The sequence below is a fragment of the Bactrocera latifrons genome, unplaced genomic scaffold, assembly GCF_001853355.1.
Source record: "Bactrocera latifrons isolate USDA-ARS-PBARC rearing strain unplaced genomic scaffold, ASM185335v1 scaffold_990, whole genome shotgun sequence".
NCBI lineage: Eukaryota > Metazoa > Arthropoda > Insecta > Diptera > Tephritidae > Bactrocera > Bactrocera latifrons.
Genome location: NW_017537701.1, coordinates 42,170 through 56,045, shown reverse-complemented (window position 1 = coordinate 56,045; position 13,876 = coordinate 42,170). Strand labels below are relative to the sequence as shown.

The following is a 13,876-nucleotide window of genomic DNA, read 5'->3' as shown; positions in this document are numbered from 1 at the left end:
CGACAAAAGTTGATTAATCTTCCGCTAACGGATAAAAAGTACACAGCATAAGAGTTAAGTTCATTAAAATCGAAAATTTCTCAAAATTGTAATATTTAAGGGTTTGGGCTCCAGTGGGAGATACACTATAAGAGTATAAGTATGTAGTGTTATATAGTATATATTAACCTTGAATTGGGCGATATTTATTCTAAATCTCTACAAGTGCATTAAACACTTAATTATTTATTTAAAAAATTTTATTATTTCAGATATTAGCGTAAATAAGAGACAAAAATTGCTTGTCAATGCAGGAGTTCGTTCTCAATCTACAACTGTAAATGAAGTACATAGGAAAAAGAAAAAACGTATAGTAAAACCTCGTTATTCCAAATATGTAGAGCTTCTTGAAGGTGAGTAATTGTGTAAATATATAAGCATTTTATGAAATAACGTTTATATGTTAAAATTGGAGGAGATTGACGACATATAGATTGACTACTATATATCAGTAGCATTTCTCAATAAGGATGTGAAAGGTCTATCTTTATTATTCGCTTGCAACATGTCGCACATATTTATGTAGGTTTAATGCACTAGTCGTCTCAAACCATTCAATCCAAAATAACCAAATTCGAGCACGATAAGAACGAGCACGAGAGCACCCATTGCTGAATGTACTGAAATATGCCCAGCTGGTTCGGTCAATTTGTTATCAAAAACTTGTTATTTAGATGTTTGAAAAAGGCGCTTTTAATATACTACAATTTGTGAATGGTAATTGTATCTTTCTTCTTCTTTAATAGCGTAGAAACCGTTTACGCAGTTATAACCGAGTTAACCTCAGCGCGGCAGTCGTTTCTTTTTGTTCATCAAGAGAGACTTTACTTCTTAATTGCCTACTCAGTCCGAAGTAGCAACTGTTGGCAAGAGATATCCCGCGTTGAATTTCGAGGCGCACATTGTTGTTGTTGTTTATACTGGTTCCAATAGATGAAATTATCTTTGAAATCAAAATCAAAATTAAATGTCGTCTTGTCTTCGTCCACTACCAGACCCATTTGCTTCGCTGAATTTTCCATTCTGGAGAAAACAGAACTAACGGTGCGGTTGTTAAGGCCAATGATATCAACATCAGCATACGCCAGCAGCTGTACACTCTTATAGGAGATGATATCTTCTCGAGTTCTGCCGGTCAAGTTATTATCTCCAGAAGTAGGTTAAAGAAGACACACGAAAGAGAGTGGCCTTGTCTGAAACCTCGTTTGGTATCGAACGGATCCTCACGGAGAGTTGGGTGTTGCTCAACGTCAGCTTACACAGCCGTATTAGTTTTGCTTAAGAAATCGCGGCATAAGGCAGAAATTTCGTCAAAGGCAGCTTGGAAATCGACGAAAAGGTGATGAGTGTCGATTCTCTTTTCAAGAACATTTGGTCGGTTGTTGATTTGTCAGGTCTAAAGCTACACTGGTAAGATCCAACCAGTTTGTTTACGGTGCGCTATAATCGTTTACACAATGAGGTGGCTTATCCCACGGTTGGCGTAGATTGTGAGGTCTCCCATTTGTGAATTGGACAGAGCATACATAAATTCAAATCGTTGGGCATGTTTTTGTTTGACCATATTCTACAAAGAAACTGATGCATGAGCCTTATAACTTCTTCGCCGCCGTGTTTGAAAAGCTCGCAAGGCAATCCATCTGTTCCGCCGCTTTGTTGTTCTTAAGGCGGGCAATTTCTATTCGAACTTTTTCATAGTTGGGCAATGGGACGTCTGCTCCATCGTCATCGATTAAGGAAAAGGGTTCATCTTCTCCTGTCGTTATACTTTCACTGCCATTCAGCAGGTGGGAGAAGTGTTCCCTCCATAATTTTAGTGTGCTCTGGACATCAGTGACGGGATCACCTATTTTCGTAGAATTTTCGAGCATTACCCCTTTCGGCCGGCTTGCCAAGCTTTTCATACTCACGCATTTCGGCTTCTCCCACACCGAACTTGCGCTCCATTATATGGCCACTGTAGTAAATTCCACAAGGACCTACTCTCCTCTCTCCTCATTTCTTGGATGGTGATATCAGCCTTTATTTTCACGGGGACATCAACCAGCTGGGCAGCGGCACCTTCCCCATTAAGAGACCGGACATTGCAGGTGCATGCCCCCAAATCGTAACCCTTATTTCGTTCGCCATGTAATCAAAGGGGGGTTTCTCTTCCGAGGCTGTTTGTTCGTTTTCATTGCTGGCGTTTGTTTACGTGGCGGGTCCCAAATCCAGAGCACATCCCTGTAGAAAGAATGTTTCGCCTTCTCACCTTAGTTTGCCTTCAAAGGGATGTTCTTTGTGTGAAACACCGTACTCGCGTCCACTCGTTATAATTGACAGTCATACAATTTAAAATATCGAACTTTATTTAAATATATGAAAATATGACACTTTATACAAAGTTATAAAACGTTCTCAAATATTGCGTACTCGTTATTTTACGTTGTTCACTCGCTGATGGTTGCTTTTTGACTGTGCCCTTTTGGTTACTGCCACTTGCTTCGTTTTATTTAACACTTGTTGGGCAACAGAGTTGCCATCGCTTACAGTCGGCTTTCCTGACCCAATGTGACGCCCTCGCCCATGGTGCTCTCATCTTTGTCGTCTGGATCATCTGGTGGTAACATGCACCAAGTTTTCAGTTGATCTGAAGCAAATACGGCTTTGTAGTGACGTTGCGCTCGTTCGGCATAAGGTAAGTCTTCAATTACATAACGATCATTTGGCGGGACTTTGGTGTTGCTGAATGGWCCTCTGAATCRTGGTTCTAATTTACGTGATGTACCGGAGCTTATTGKTTCATTTGTAGTGAATACGAGATCACCTTCGTTGTACGTCTTCGGTTGATTATGCTTTGCGTCGTATAGCTTCTTGGCTTGTGCTCTTACGTCGTTTATTCGTTGAGCGGTGTCGACTCGTAGTTGCTGTTGGTCGGTGTCGTTTATCAGGTCACCATCATCATCTTGGAGTGCCTAGATAAGTTGATTCTTCAGGATGTCTCGTGGCACGCACCATTAAGGAGTCGGAATGGTGTACTACCTGTGGTTTTATTCGGGATGGTATTAATGATCCATTGTATTTGACGAATTTCGTCATCAGTAGAAGTTAATAGCATGGATATGATGACGCGGTTAGCTCGTTCAGCGTGTCCGTTAGCACGTGGCGTACGCACTACGTTGAGAATTTTTAACGCTTTTGAAGTGAGGCCGTTCCTCGGTCGGGATATGATACGTTTTGGCATTCCCAGATAGCTCGTGATACCGGAATTACATGGTTTGTTGCTTGTAAGATTGTGAATTTGGTAAATGAGTTTAAAATTACCAACACATGCTCGTTGCGTTTTGGACTTTTTGGGAATGATCAATGTGTATTGGCGTAAACGGTATTGGTTTAACGTTGTCGTACTGATATCGACCCTCACGTCTTTCGCCAGTTGTTTTATTTAAAGCACAACCCACGCATGAGYTGATGTAGTTCTTTACATAATTGCGCAWTCGAGGAAACCTGAAGAGATTAGGAACTCGCTTTACTGTTTTGTCAACGCCCTTATGGCCTGTCTTATCGTGGAGTATTTGGAACCTTAGCTGCTTCGGATCAACCCATAGTAGTTTGTTGTCGTTTGTTCGATTTAAGCGTCTCCGTTCAACACCGTAGTCGGGATATTCTGGTTTCACCTCATTCTTTATTTTGTTAACGATGTTTCTTATTTTCTCGTCTTGTAGCTGAACACTAAACAACCAATCTACCTTGTCGATAATCATCTGGAAATTTTGAGATCAGCGGTATCTACTTCGTGTGCCTCTTCATAATGTGCACGGCCCAACTCATCGACATGGGCCATACGAGCTACTGGTCGATTTTGAATTTCAATGTCGAATTCTTGCATTCTCAACCGCCATCGGGCAATGCGTAAAGCGTTGCAATCGGTGATAACTTTAATCTTTTTTCCGTAGACGTAGTATTTGAATCTTTCCAATGATTCCGCAATCGTTAATGCTTCAAGTTCATATCTATGGAAACATTTTTCGTTATCTGTAGTAGAGCGACTAAAGTATGAGATCGGGTGCAATTGTCCATTCTCGACTTGCAACAAAACGCTTGGAAGGCCGATAGAGCTTGCGTCTGTATGTAGTTCGTGTTCCGCTTCGATGTGGTAGTTGACCATGCTTGGTTTCGATGATAATGTGGTTTTAAGTTCGTTGAATGCTGACTCTTGCTGTTGTCCCCATGCGAATGCGGTGTCGTTGCGTAGCAATTTGCGTAACGGCTCAGAAATAATGGAATAACCAACGACGAATTTTCGAGAGTAGCCAATGAGACCTAAGAATTTGCGTACTACAGTGACATTTCTCGGCTGTGTAAAACTTATGATAGCGTTGGTTTTGACGATGCCCGGACTGATGCCTTCAGGAGTTAGCTGATGTCACAAAAATGTTATTGTTTGCGTGAACAGCTCACATTTTTTTAACGTTCAATGTGAATCCACAGGTGCGTAGTACTTGGAGTATATGAGAAAGATTTGCATACATTTCGTCGAAAGAATTGTTGCCAATTACCACGTCATCCATATAATGCAGCATGTCGCCCGTCTCCAGTCATATTTGGATTTCTGCCATGAGTCTATTAAACACAGCTGGTGCATTCTTTAGACCAAACGGCATGCGTTTGAACTCATATAGACCGTCCGTTGTGATAAAAGCAGTGTATTTCGGACTATCGGGTACCATTTCGATCTGATAGTACCCACTATTCAAATCGAGTGACGAAAAGTATCGGAAACGTTTTGCTTCATGTAGCCGTTCGCCTGTACTGCTCGTCTGCTTCCGAATATTGTGCAACCATTTACAACTTTCAGCGTAATGTTTGCATTGATGATAACATCTTGACCTATTAAAACGTCTTGTTCTAGTAACTCGTCATCAGCGATGTATGCTTGCGTCTCGATGTTGATTCCGTCGATGGTGATGTCTACTGTGATAGCCTCCTAGTGTACCTTACACACCCCTCCGCAAATGTCTTTTACTTGTATTCTTTTACGATTTCTTTTGCATTAGCAAAATTTTCCCCAAGTTGTGTGCAATGTGGGTGATTCATCTAACCACATACGTGCAACTCCTCTTAGTCGTGTATAAATAGCCAACAATAAAAATTTCTCGTCCCATCTATATGCTTCAACTACTCGGTCGACTCTGTCAATAAATTACTCTACTGTAATGCTTGCGTTATTCGTTGGATCAAATTCCGGCAAGGTATTTGCAATTTCTTTTACTGACGCGTGTCGCACGTGTTCCCGTTCGTTAAAATATTCCCGTTGCTTTGAATGCGTGTTGTAACGTTGTTGTTAATTGCCACCGTGCTGCCGTCGTTCGTTGAAATAGCGTCAGTGGCGTGACTTCGAACGCCTGCGCCGCCGTTCATATGCGCTAAGACGTTGCAACAACTTTTCTGGAGTGCCAATCGTCGCTAATTGTCTTTCCCGTAGCAACCTCTTTAGTTGTTTCTCCTTCAAATCACTAATTTTCACCATCGTATTGTTTTTATGTATCGTTTATACATATATATATCTGCAGGTACCTGTAGCTTTTCACCAACGCACATGTACTTACATATGTATGTAGACGTGTAGGGGTTTATCATCCCACTTCTGAACTGTAAAACACCGTAAACCGTGTAAAATATGACACTTTATACAAATTTAAAAAACGTTCTCAAATATTGCGTACTCGTTACTTTACGTTGTTCACTCGCTGATGGTTGCTTTTTGACTGTGCTTTTTTGGTTGCCACCACTTGTTTCGTTTTATCTGACACTTGTTGGGTAACAGAGTTGCCATCGCTTACATTTGGATTCCCAGATGATTCTTGGTCTTGGACCGGAAATGGTGAGTTGCTTGAGCCATTATGTACAATAATCATTTCTGGCCACTCCCAAGTGAATGACAATCACTTTCCTTACTTTCGTGAACTTCTACATATGACTCCATCCTTCTCTCTTTACTTGTTTAAAAATCAAACATTTGATTTTTTTTTAGACCTCGATAGCTATTGGAAACGATGAATATCTTACAGTTATCTTATCTAATCACTCTCCTTCTACTTCTTATTGGGGTGCTGCCTTTCCTTTTTAGCCGGTGGTGCACCTTCCCCACTCATTTTTATTAAAAATTGTAATAAATCTTTATAACTTAGTAAAAATTACAAACATTATTTAAAACTTACCTTACTCCACAATTTTTCGGCGAAATATATTTATATGTAGTATGACAGCTGGCACAGGGGTGCAATTGTATTTTTAAGTATAATTGCTTGGGATTTAACATGGGTTTTGGTCTGACATATTTAACAGTAATTGCAAATATTTTTCTAAAGCAGTAACTAAATACTATCAGGACCTTCTCGACCGATTTCAACCAAACTAGGTTCATGACATTATTTTAACATTCCTATGTCACAGAATCGGACCCGTATTACCCATCTAATACAATTCTAAATTCGTTTTGATTATTTCATTTTCTCTTGTACAAATCAAAATACTATTAATACGGGTATAACGAGAAAAAACAAGTTGTGCCTTTGAATTATGCCACCTTATAACAAAAATTGTCCAAGTTGAACCCAAACTCTTCAAGGCCCTAGGTACTGAATATGTGTATGCCAATACCTATAGTTGACTTTGTAAGATATATAATATAAGAAAATTATTGTCTGATAATAGTATGTATGTGTGTCAAAAATTGGTTTGAATTGGATGAATATTTCCTTTATCCCGTATATATGGTACCAGTACGTAACAGTCACACATAATCTCTCAACTGAAAACGAACAAGTATAATCAGTTGCTACATTACGTTATTTAGAAAAGTATACAGTGGGCAACAAAAGTCTCCGTACGACGATGATGTATTGCTGAATGTAAAAATAGTATGGAAAAAGTAATGATGCAGATTTGTTTTAATACATTTTTATTAGGAAATTATAACACAAAATACTCCAATACAAACTGTTCACAAAAAAAGGAAAAAAAAAAAACATTGACAAAAGTTTACGTACGGCTAGCATTTTAATAAAAAACATTTCAATAAGGCACTAAATCTTAAAAATTAGTACTTTGTTGGCCCACCATGGACATCTATAACTGCTTGTAAGCGTCTAGGCATTGAAGAAACTAAATTTTCAATCTCAACGGGTGTTATATGTTGCCATTCTTCCTGTAGTTTCTCTCTTAGTGTTTGCGCACTGGTAATGACATTTTTTCTCACCATACGTTCCAAAATCTCCTAAACATGCTCAATAATATTTAAATCTGGGCTTTGTGGTGGTGTATTTAATTGACGTGGGGCATAGTAAAGCAGCCAAAAATGTTGTACTTGGATTCGTYTGTGAATAAAACTTGTTTCCAGAAATCAAGATCTTTATCTTTATACTTGTGGGCTTATTGCAAACGAAGCTTTCGGTTCTTTTCACTGATAAGGGATTTTCTGCGTGGAGTTCTGCTATGCAATCCATTGTCATTTAAAGCCCTTTGAACTGTTCTGGAATGTACAATTTTATCCGATCGTACTGTTAATTCCGTGGCTAACTTAGTGGCATGAATTTTTAGATTCTTATCAACGTCTTTTAAAATAAAAGAGAAAACTCTCCTACTAAGCTTTTTCGGTCGACCGGTTCGTGGTTTATTTTCAACACTTTTATTTTTTTATAAAGTTGTCATATATGATTTGAAGCAGTTTTGATATTTCACCAAATGATTTATTCTCCTTTTTGTATTTTACCACCAGGTTTCGCACATCTGTTGAAATTTCTTTCCGAGGACCTATTGTGACAACTATACGTTGTGTAAACTATACGCGATTATATCGAAATGTGCTTAACATGAAGCTTATTATAAAGCATAAACGCAAAATAAAAATAAACGGTACTTTCCCGTTACTTTGTAGTTTTCTACATACGTAGACTTTTGTCAATGGTTTTTTTTTAGTTTCTTGTGAACAGTTTGTTATGTTTGTATTGGAGTACACTTTTTCTTTTATAATTTCCCAATAAAAATGTAATTAAAACAATACCGCATCACTATTTTTTCCATACTATTTTTACATTCAGCAATACATCAAAAATATTGGTCGTACGTAGACTTTTGTCGCCCATTGTATAAACTTCAAAGAAAATAAATATGTCGATAACAAATATTAAATTTTCTATATCACAGTCAAAAAGCATAGTTTGTTTCAGAATAGTTTATTGATTTACATCTATATGCATCGATTAATATCTATGATGATCCAAGTTAAGTGAAGTGCGAGTATCAGTATGTTCAAAATGGCAAACAAGAGTTATTTTTAGTTATTTTATCTTTGTGATTTGCTAACTATCAGGTGACAAATTTGAGACAATACGAGACTTTACGTAACAATTTCTCAAATATTGACTTTAGACTGCTTACAGAATTTCGGTATTAGACAAAATCAAACATATAAATTAAAGCAAAAAAAAAAAAAAAAAAACCATTTTGAAAAAAAAAAAAAAAAAAAAAAAAAAAAAAAAAAAAATGTAAACAAACAAAACAAATAAAGTAATGCGTCCATTATCTCCATTAAATTAAAAATATTTAAAACAAGACTTTTATACGACACTACAATGTTTTCTTGTAATAAAAATTAAAAGATGTGGTTTTATTATGTCCGCTATTTTTGAAATCTCCAACGGAAGTGATTAGAGAATATATTAACCGTGCGATTCTGTACTGTGATACAGTCTCAAGTCTCTAAATTTGAGATTTTAAGTTAGAGATAATTTTTGAGACTTGAGACGATTTCTGTAAGTGACAGTCACAAAATCTATTACATTTCATTATCCAGAGATGTTTTTACACTTGTATGAAAATAAATATGTCGATAACAAATATTACATTTTCTATAACATAGTCAAAAAACGTAATTACCAATAAAAATATATGTTGACTTTGTTTCATAATATTAACGAAATGTATGTAAAATTGATTTACTTTTAAACGTTTCGTGTTTGAGTTGCTTACAATATATAAAAACACGGCAATCGATTAATATGTATAATGATCTTTATTCACTATATTCAATGGCAGACCAGAGTTCTTTTTAGTTTTGTGATCTGCTAACTATAAGGTCTCAAATTTGAATCCATATTTTGAGACTAAAGCTAGAGACTGTTTAGTGAATAGTAACTAGTCRCAAATTGAGATTTTACCGCAACATGCCTCAAACAGAGACTAGAGACTGGTTACAGAATCCCGCTGTTAATGAAATTCAGAAACAATCCTTTTCTGGTAATAACATGTTGTACCAAAAATTAATAATATCAGTTATTCGGGATCTCATATATTTAATGTACTAATTTCACAGTTCCGGTCTAATTCAAACCGTTTATATGGGTTAATGTGCTAGATGTTTTAGCATAGTAATATAAACGTAGAATATTAGCTATAAAGAGTTTTTCAATAAGAGCGCAACAAAGGTTGTTTTTTTAATAAAACAAAAACGGGTTGGGTATGAAATTCTTTATTCTTATGAAAGTAAACACCGAGGCGGCCAATTGACTGGCCAAATTTGATTTTCAATAAGTCGATTATAACATTCGCTGTGTGGCTTGTGGCGCCGTCCTGTTGGAACCACATATTGCTCAAGTCCATATCATCCAATTCGGGCCAAAAGTATTTGACCAATAACGCATATTTTGCTTATTGACGAAACCATTCGGCCAAAAATATGCCTCATCGCTGAAGATGACTTTTGGATGAAAATCCGGATTATTTTCAAGTTCACGAACATACGGCCATTCCGGTGGTCAAGCGGTTTCAGTTCTTGCGTCAATTTGATCTTGTAAAAATGTGGGCTAATATCTTTTCGCAAAATTCGCCACATTGACATCGCAGAGATGCCCGAAGTTTGGGAACGACGTGTGAGAAATTGATTTGGGTCTTTCTCAATTTTGTACTGTTACTGTGGATTCAAATTTTTCCACTAGACGCTCAATTGTTGATTTAACAGGACGACTATGACGACCACAAATTGGATGAAACGCTCTTAAAATTGAGGCACTGACTCCGAATTTCGGTAGTCAATTTTTAATTCTTTTGGCGCCGCGATTTTAGGGTATAATCTGAAAGAGGATGATCTCTGGATTAAAAAATTAAAAAAAATCAGACTTATAGTTTACGAGATATTTGTATTTAAAGTTCCACAATTTTATATGCTGCAATTCACTCTAATTTTATTCTTAATTACATAACATGACAAATATCAGTGTTGCCACATATTGTGTTTTGAAAAAATTATCAAAAAATCACAGGGGTGTTCATAGTTCTTTTGTGTCGAACTACTTTCTGCATTGTCGACCTTCGGGCGCTCTTCAAAAAGAAAATAATCCTGGTCGATCCAACACAGGGATATTCGTAGTCAAGGAGAGATGTACTGAAAAACTTTGCATTCTATAATAAGCTTTTTCTATTTAATCCATATAAATATTTGATAAATGTTCAGGAGAGTGGCTTTTCCGAAAACATGCACCAATTTTCACGAGAAATGTCGTGTTTTTAATTGCAATTTACGAATATATATGACGCGTTGTCTCTTTTTATGTTTTTTTGCAATAAAAAAAAAATTACGATATTGTACGATATTTACGCTATAGCTGGCATCACTGTTCGAAATTCAATAGCGCACTAGTGATACAAGCAGTGATCGGTTTCGAAATACCGATACTCTCGATATTCGACACTGAACGAGAATTGATAAAAATGAGAGATACATAATAGAAAAATAAAAAATAATTTAAATATCGACATTCTCAATATTCGAGTCTGAAAGAAATTTGGTAACAATAAGAAATACATAATAGGAAAATAATAATAATTGGAAAAATAAAAAGAAATGAAAATATCGATATTCTCAATATTCGAGACTGAGAATTGGTAAAAATGAGAAATATATAATAGGAAAATTTATAATTCATTATTATTGTAGAAAGAAGAAGATGTTGGACGCACAAGAATTATGAACACCGGGGTTTTGGACCAGCCAGGGTTATTTTTTTTTCGATATTTCTCATTTTTACCAATTCTCGATGAGTCTCGAATGTAATAATATAATTCGAAATCGATAAGTGCATGAATCAAAAGTGGTCATTCAAATTTGCAACAACGATGCCATAATTTCGAACATAACCTTGCCATTTTCGTTGAAGTGAAGTTATTGTAAAGTTTTTTATATTTTTATAAAAATAACATAAAAATAAATTTCTCTTATTGATAAAATAAACAACATCAATAATTACGTGTGTAATTGATAGAAAATATTTCTTAAAACATCTAAAGACGTATTAAGTGTAAACATAACATAAGTGTACTGAACATTTACCAAATATTTGAAACAATAGTTCATTTTGAATCATTTAATCTAAATATCAAAAACAAAATTTTTTTTATTATATTTTCAGGACACAAAGAATGGCAACACTGCTATTTGTCATAAATGTAAACACACAAATCTCTTGAAAGTTTGAATGTGCAAAATAGTTTTTAAAGTATATTTATTTTCTTAAAAAATACACAGTTAGTGTAAATTTTTGATATATTTGAATATGTACAGTGTAATTAAATATATATTAATTGAAAAATGTGCGAAAAGTGAAATAATGAGCATCCATCCGTACCATCAAATCGCGCCGCCAAAAGAATCGTAATATTGCCAATTGTAATAATTTCGACTCTTTGCTGGATCGTATATCCTTCCACGATGAAATGGAAATGAGTACTGCTAAAAGTTAACGCAGTCATCCCCATCCTCAATATAGGCGGGATTACGTGTTAATATCCATTTTGACTTTCCATCTCACCTTAAACCGGTTATGTTAAAGGATGTGTGATACTTAATTAAAATAATTTGGAGTTCTTAACCATAATGTTAAGCTGAGTTGGCCTAGAACTAGTAAACTCACAAAATACGTGCCTTTTTGATATAATGTATTGTACATTGGGGCATGATTCCGATTACTTTGGCGGAAGAGTAAAAAAATCAAATTTCCGTGTAAATAGGGTATGTGCGGATAGGGGAGCTTCTCTAGAGGAGAAATATCTAGAAATAGTATATTATAAAAATAACTTATATTTTGAAAAATATTCACGATTTAAAGTTCAACAATTTGCACTAATAGCATATGGTATTTCTCTGTCTTTTACTAAATTTATTGACGTTTTTCACTCTGTATATTTAAATATACACTCTAACATTGACTTAATTAATTTAAAAATCACTTATCTCACTCGTCGTTGCAAAGGTTAGATTGTTTACAATTATGAGAAAACCGAGCGTTGCCACATCTTAAACACCAAATATGTAGGCCTTCGGCCGCACTCTAAAAAAATAACCCCGGTGACTGAAGTACTTTCGCATAGTACTTGTTTCTGCGTTGGCGGCCTTCGGCCTTTCGGCTCTAAAAAAAATAACCCTGGTCAAGCGACTACCCGGGTGACTGAAGTACTTTCGCTTAGTACTCGTTTCTGCGTTGGCGGCTTCGGCCGCGCTCTAAAAAAATACCCGGGGTGACTGAATTCCTTTCTGCGTTAAAAATAAAAAAATTTATTGAGTTTTCGTTATAAAGTGGCAAAATTTTTTGATTATCATGCACTCATATTGAAACAAAATATGAGTTTTCGTTAAAAAATGGTTAAATTTTGGTTATTATATCTGTCAGCGATTTCCATTTATTTTGGATAATACGTTGTTTTTTATATTAGGTGATAATATACATAATATTATTCGATAAAATTACTATATAATATTACTTATTTGTTTATTAAATTAAACAAAAAACATATTCATATGCATGGATAGGGGAATTTTTGGGAAAAAAGGAATATCAGCGAATTTCCTTATTATCGCATGGCAGCGCTCCATTTCGTCGTAATTTTGAGCACACATATGGTGTTCACTACGAGTGTAAAATGTAATTTTTAAAATAAAGATTTCTTAGGTATAAAACCTGCTAAAAGTGTAAAATGTGGATTTATTTAAAAGTTTATAGTTTAATTTAACTAATTAAAGAGAAAAATTTGAAAGTGTGTTAAATGTGGTGAAATAGCTTCTCGAAATGTTCGAATTTTGAGAATTATTGAACTTTAAGATCGAATATCTCCTAAACTAAGCATTTGCGGTACCTACGGTACGTTCTCTTTCCAACGGTACCTTCAAATCGCGGCGCCAAAGAAATCGGAATTGTGCCTACATAGGTCCTTCGAGCCGGGTTATATATGTAGGTCCTTCGCAGCATAAAAAAAAGAGCTGACGAAAATAAATAAAAAAGTAAGACTAAATCATTTATATATTCCATACGCATTTATTTTAATAATTTGCATAAATTAAGCGATTCCGTGGAAACGCAAAGATGGCACGATTCCGATTACTTTGCCGGAGGCGGATAGGGGAGCTTCTCCAGAGGAGGAGTATCTAAAAACGATATAAAAATAACAAATTTTTTAAAATATTCTTGTTTAAAAATTAAAAAAATTGCACTAAGAACACATGTTATTTCTCTATGTTTCACTAAATCTTTTCACGTTTTTTTTATATGTATATTTAAATATACACTCTAATACTATGTTCATACCGACACTTAATCACACGATTTCGGCTGTTGAACCGATTATCCCACTAATCTTAAAAATTTATCAAGATTTCGCCATACAAAAATGACAGTTCAAAATCACTTCATCAGAATGATTTGAAACTGATCCACGCTAAATCTGTCTGTGCGACTTAAACGCAGCTGATTTTGACACTATAAACTGTCAGAATTTAAAACTAACAGACAAAGAGATAAAAAAAAAA

The 13,876-nt window shown here is 35.5% G+C and overlaps 1 protein-coding gene across 1 annotated transcript in view; it reads left to right on the top strand.

Moving 5' to 3' along the window:
- Window positions 1-251: 251 nt before the first annotated feature.
- Window positions 252-13,876, top strand: part of LOC108978038 (DNA-directed RNA polymerase, mitochondrial) — a gene marked incomplete at its 5' end in the record, with an annotated part of 51,819 nt that continues 38,194 nt past the window's right edge. Inside the window, 1 exon segment of the mRNA XM_018948120.1 lies at window positions 252-392. Within this exon segment, the coding sequence (XP_018803665.1) occupies window positions 252-392 (141 nt within the window).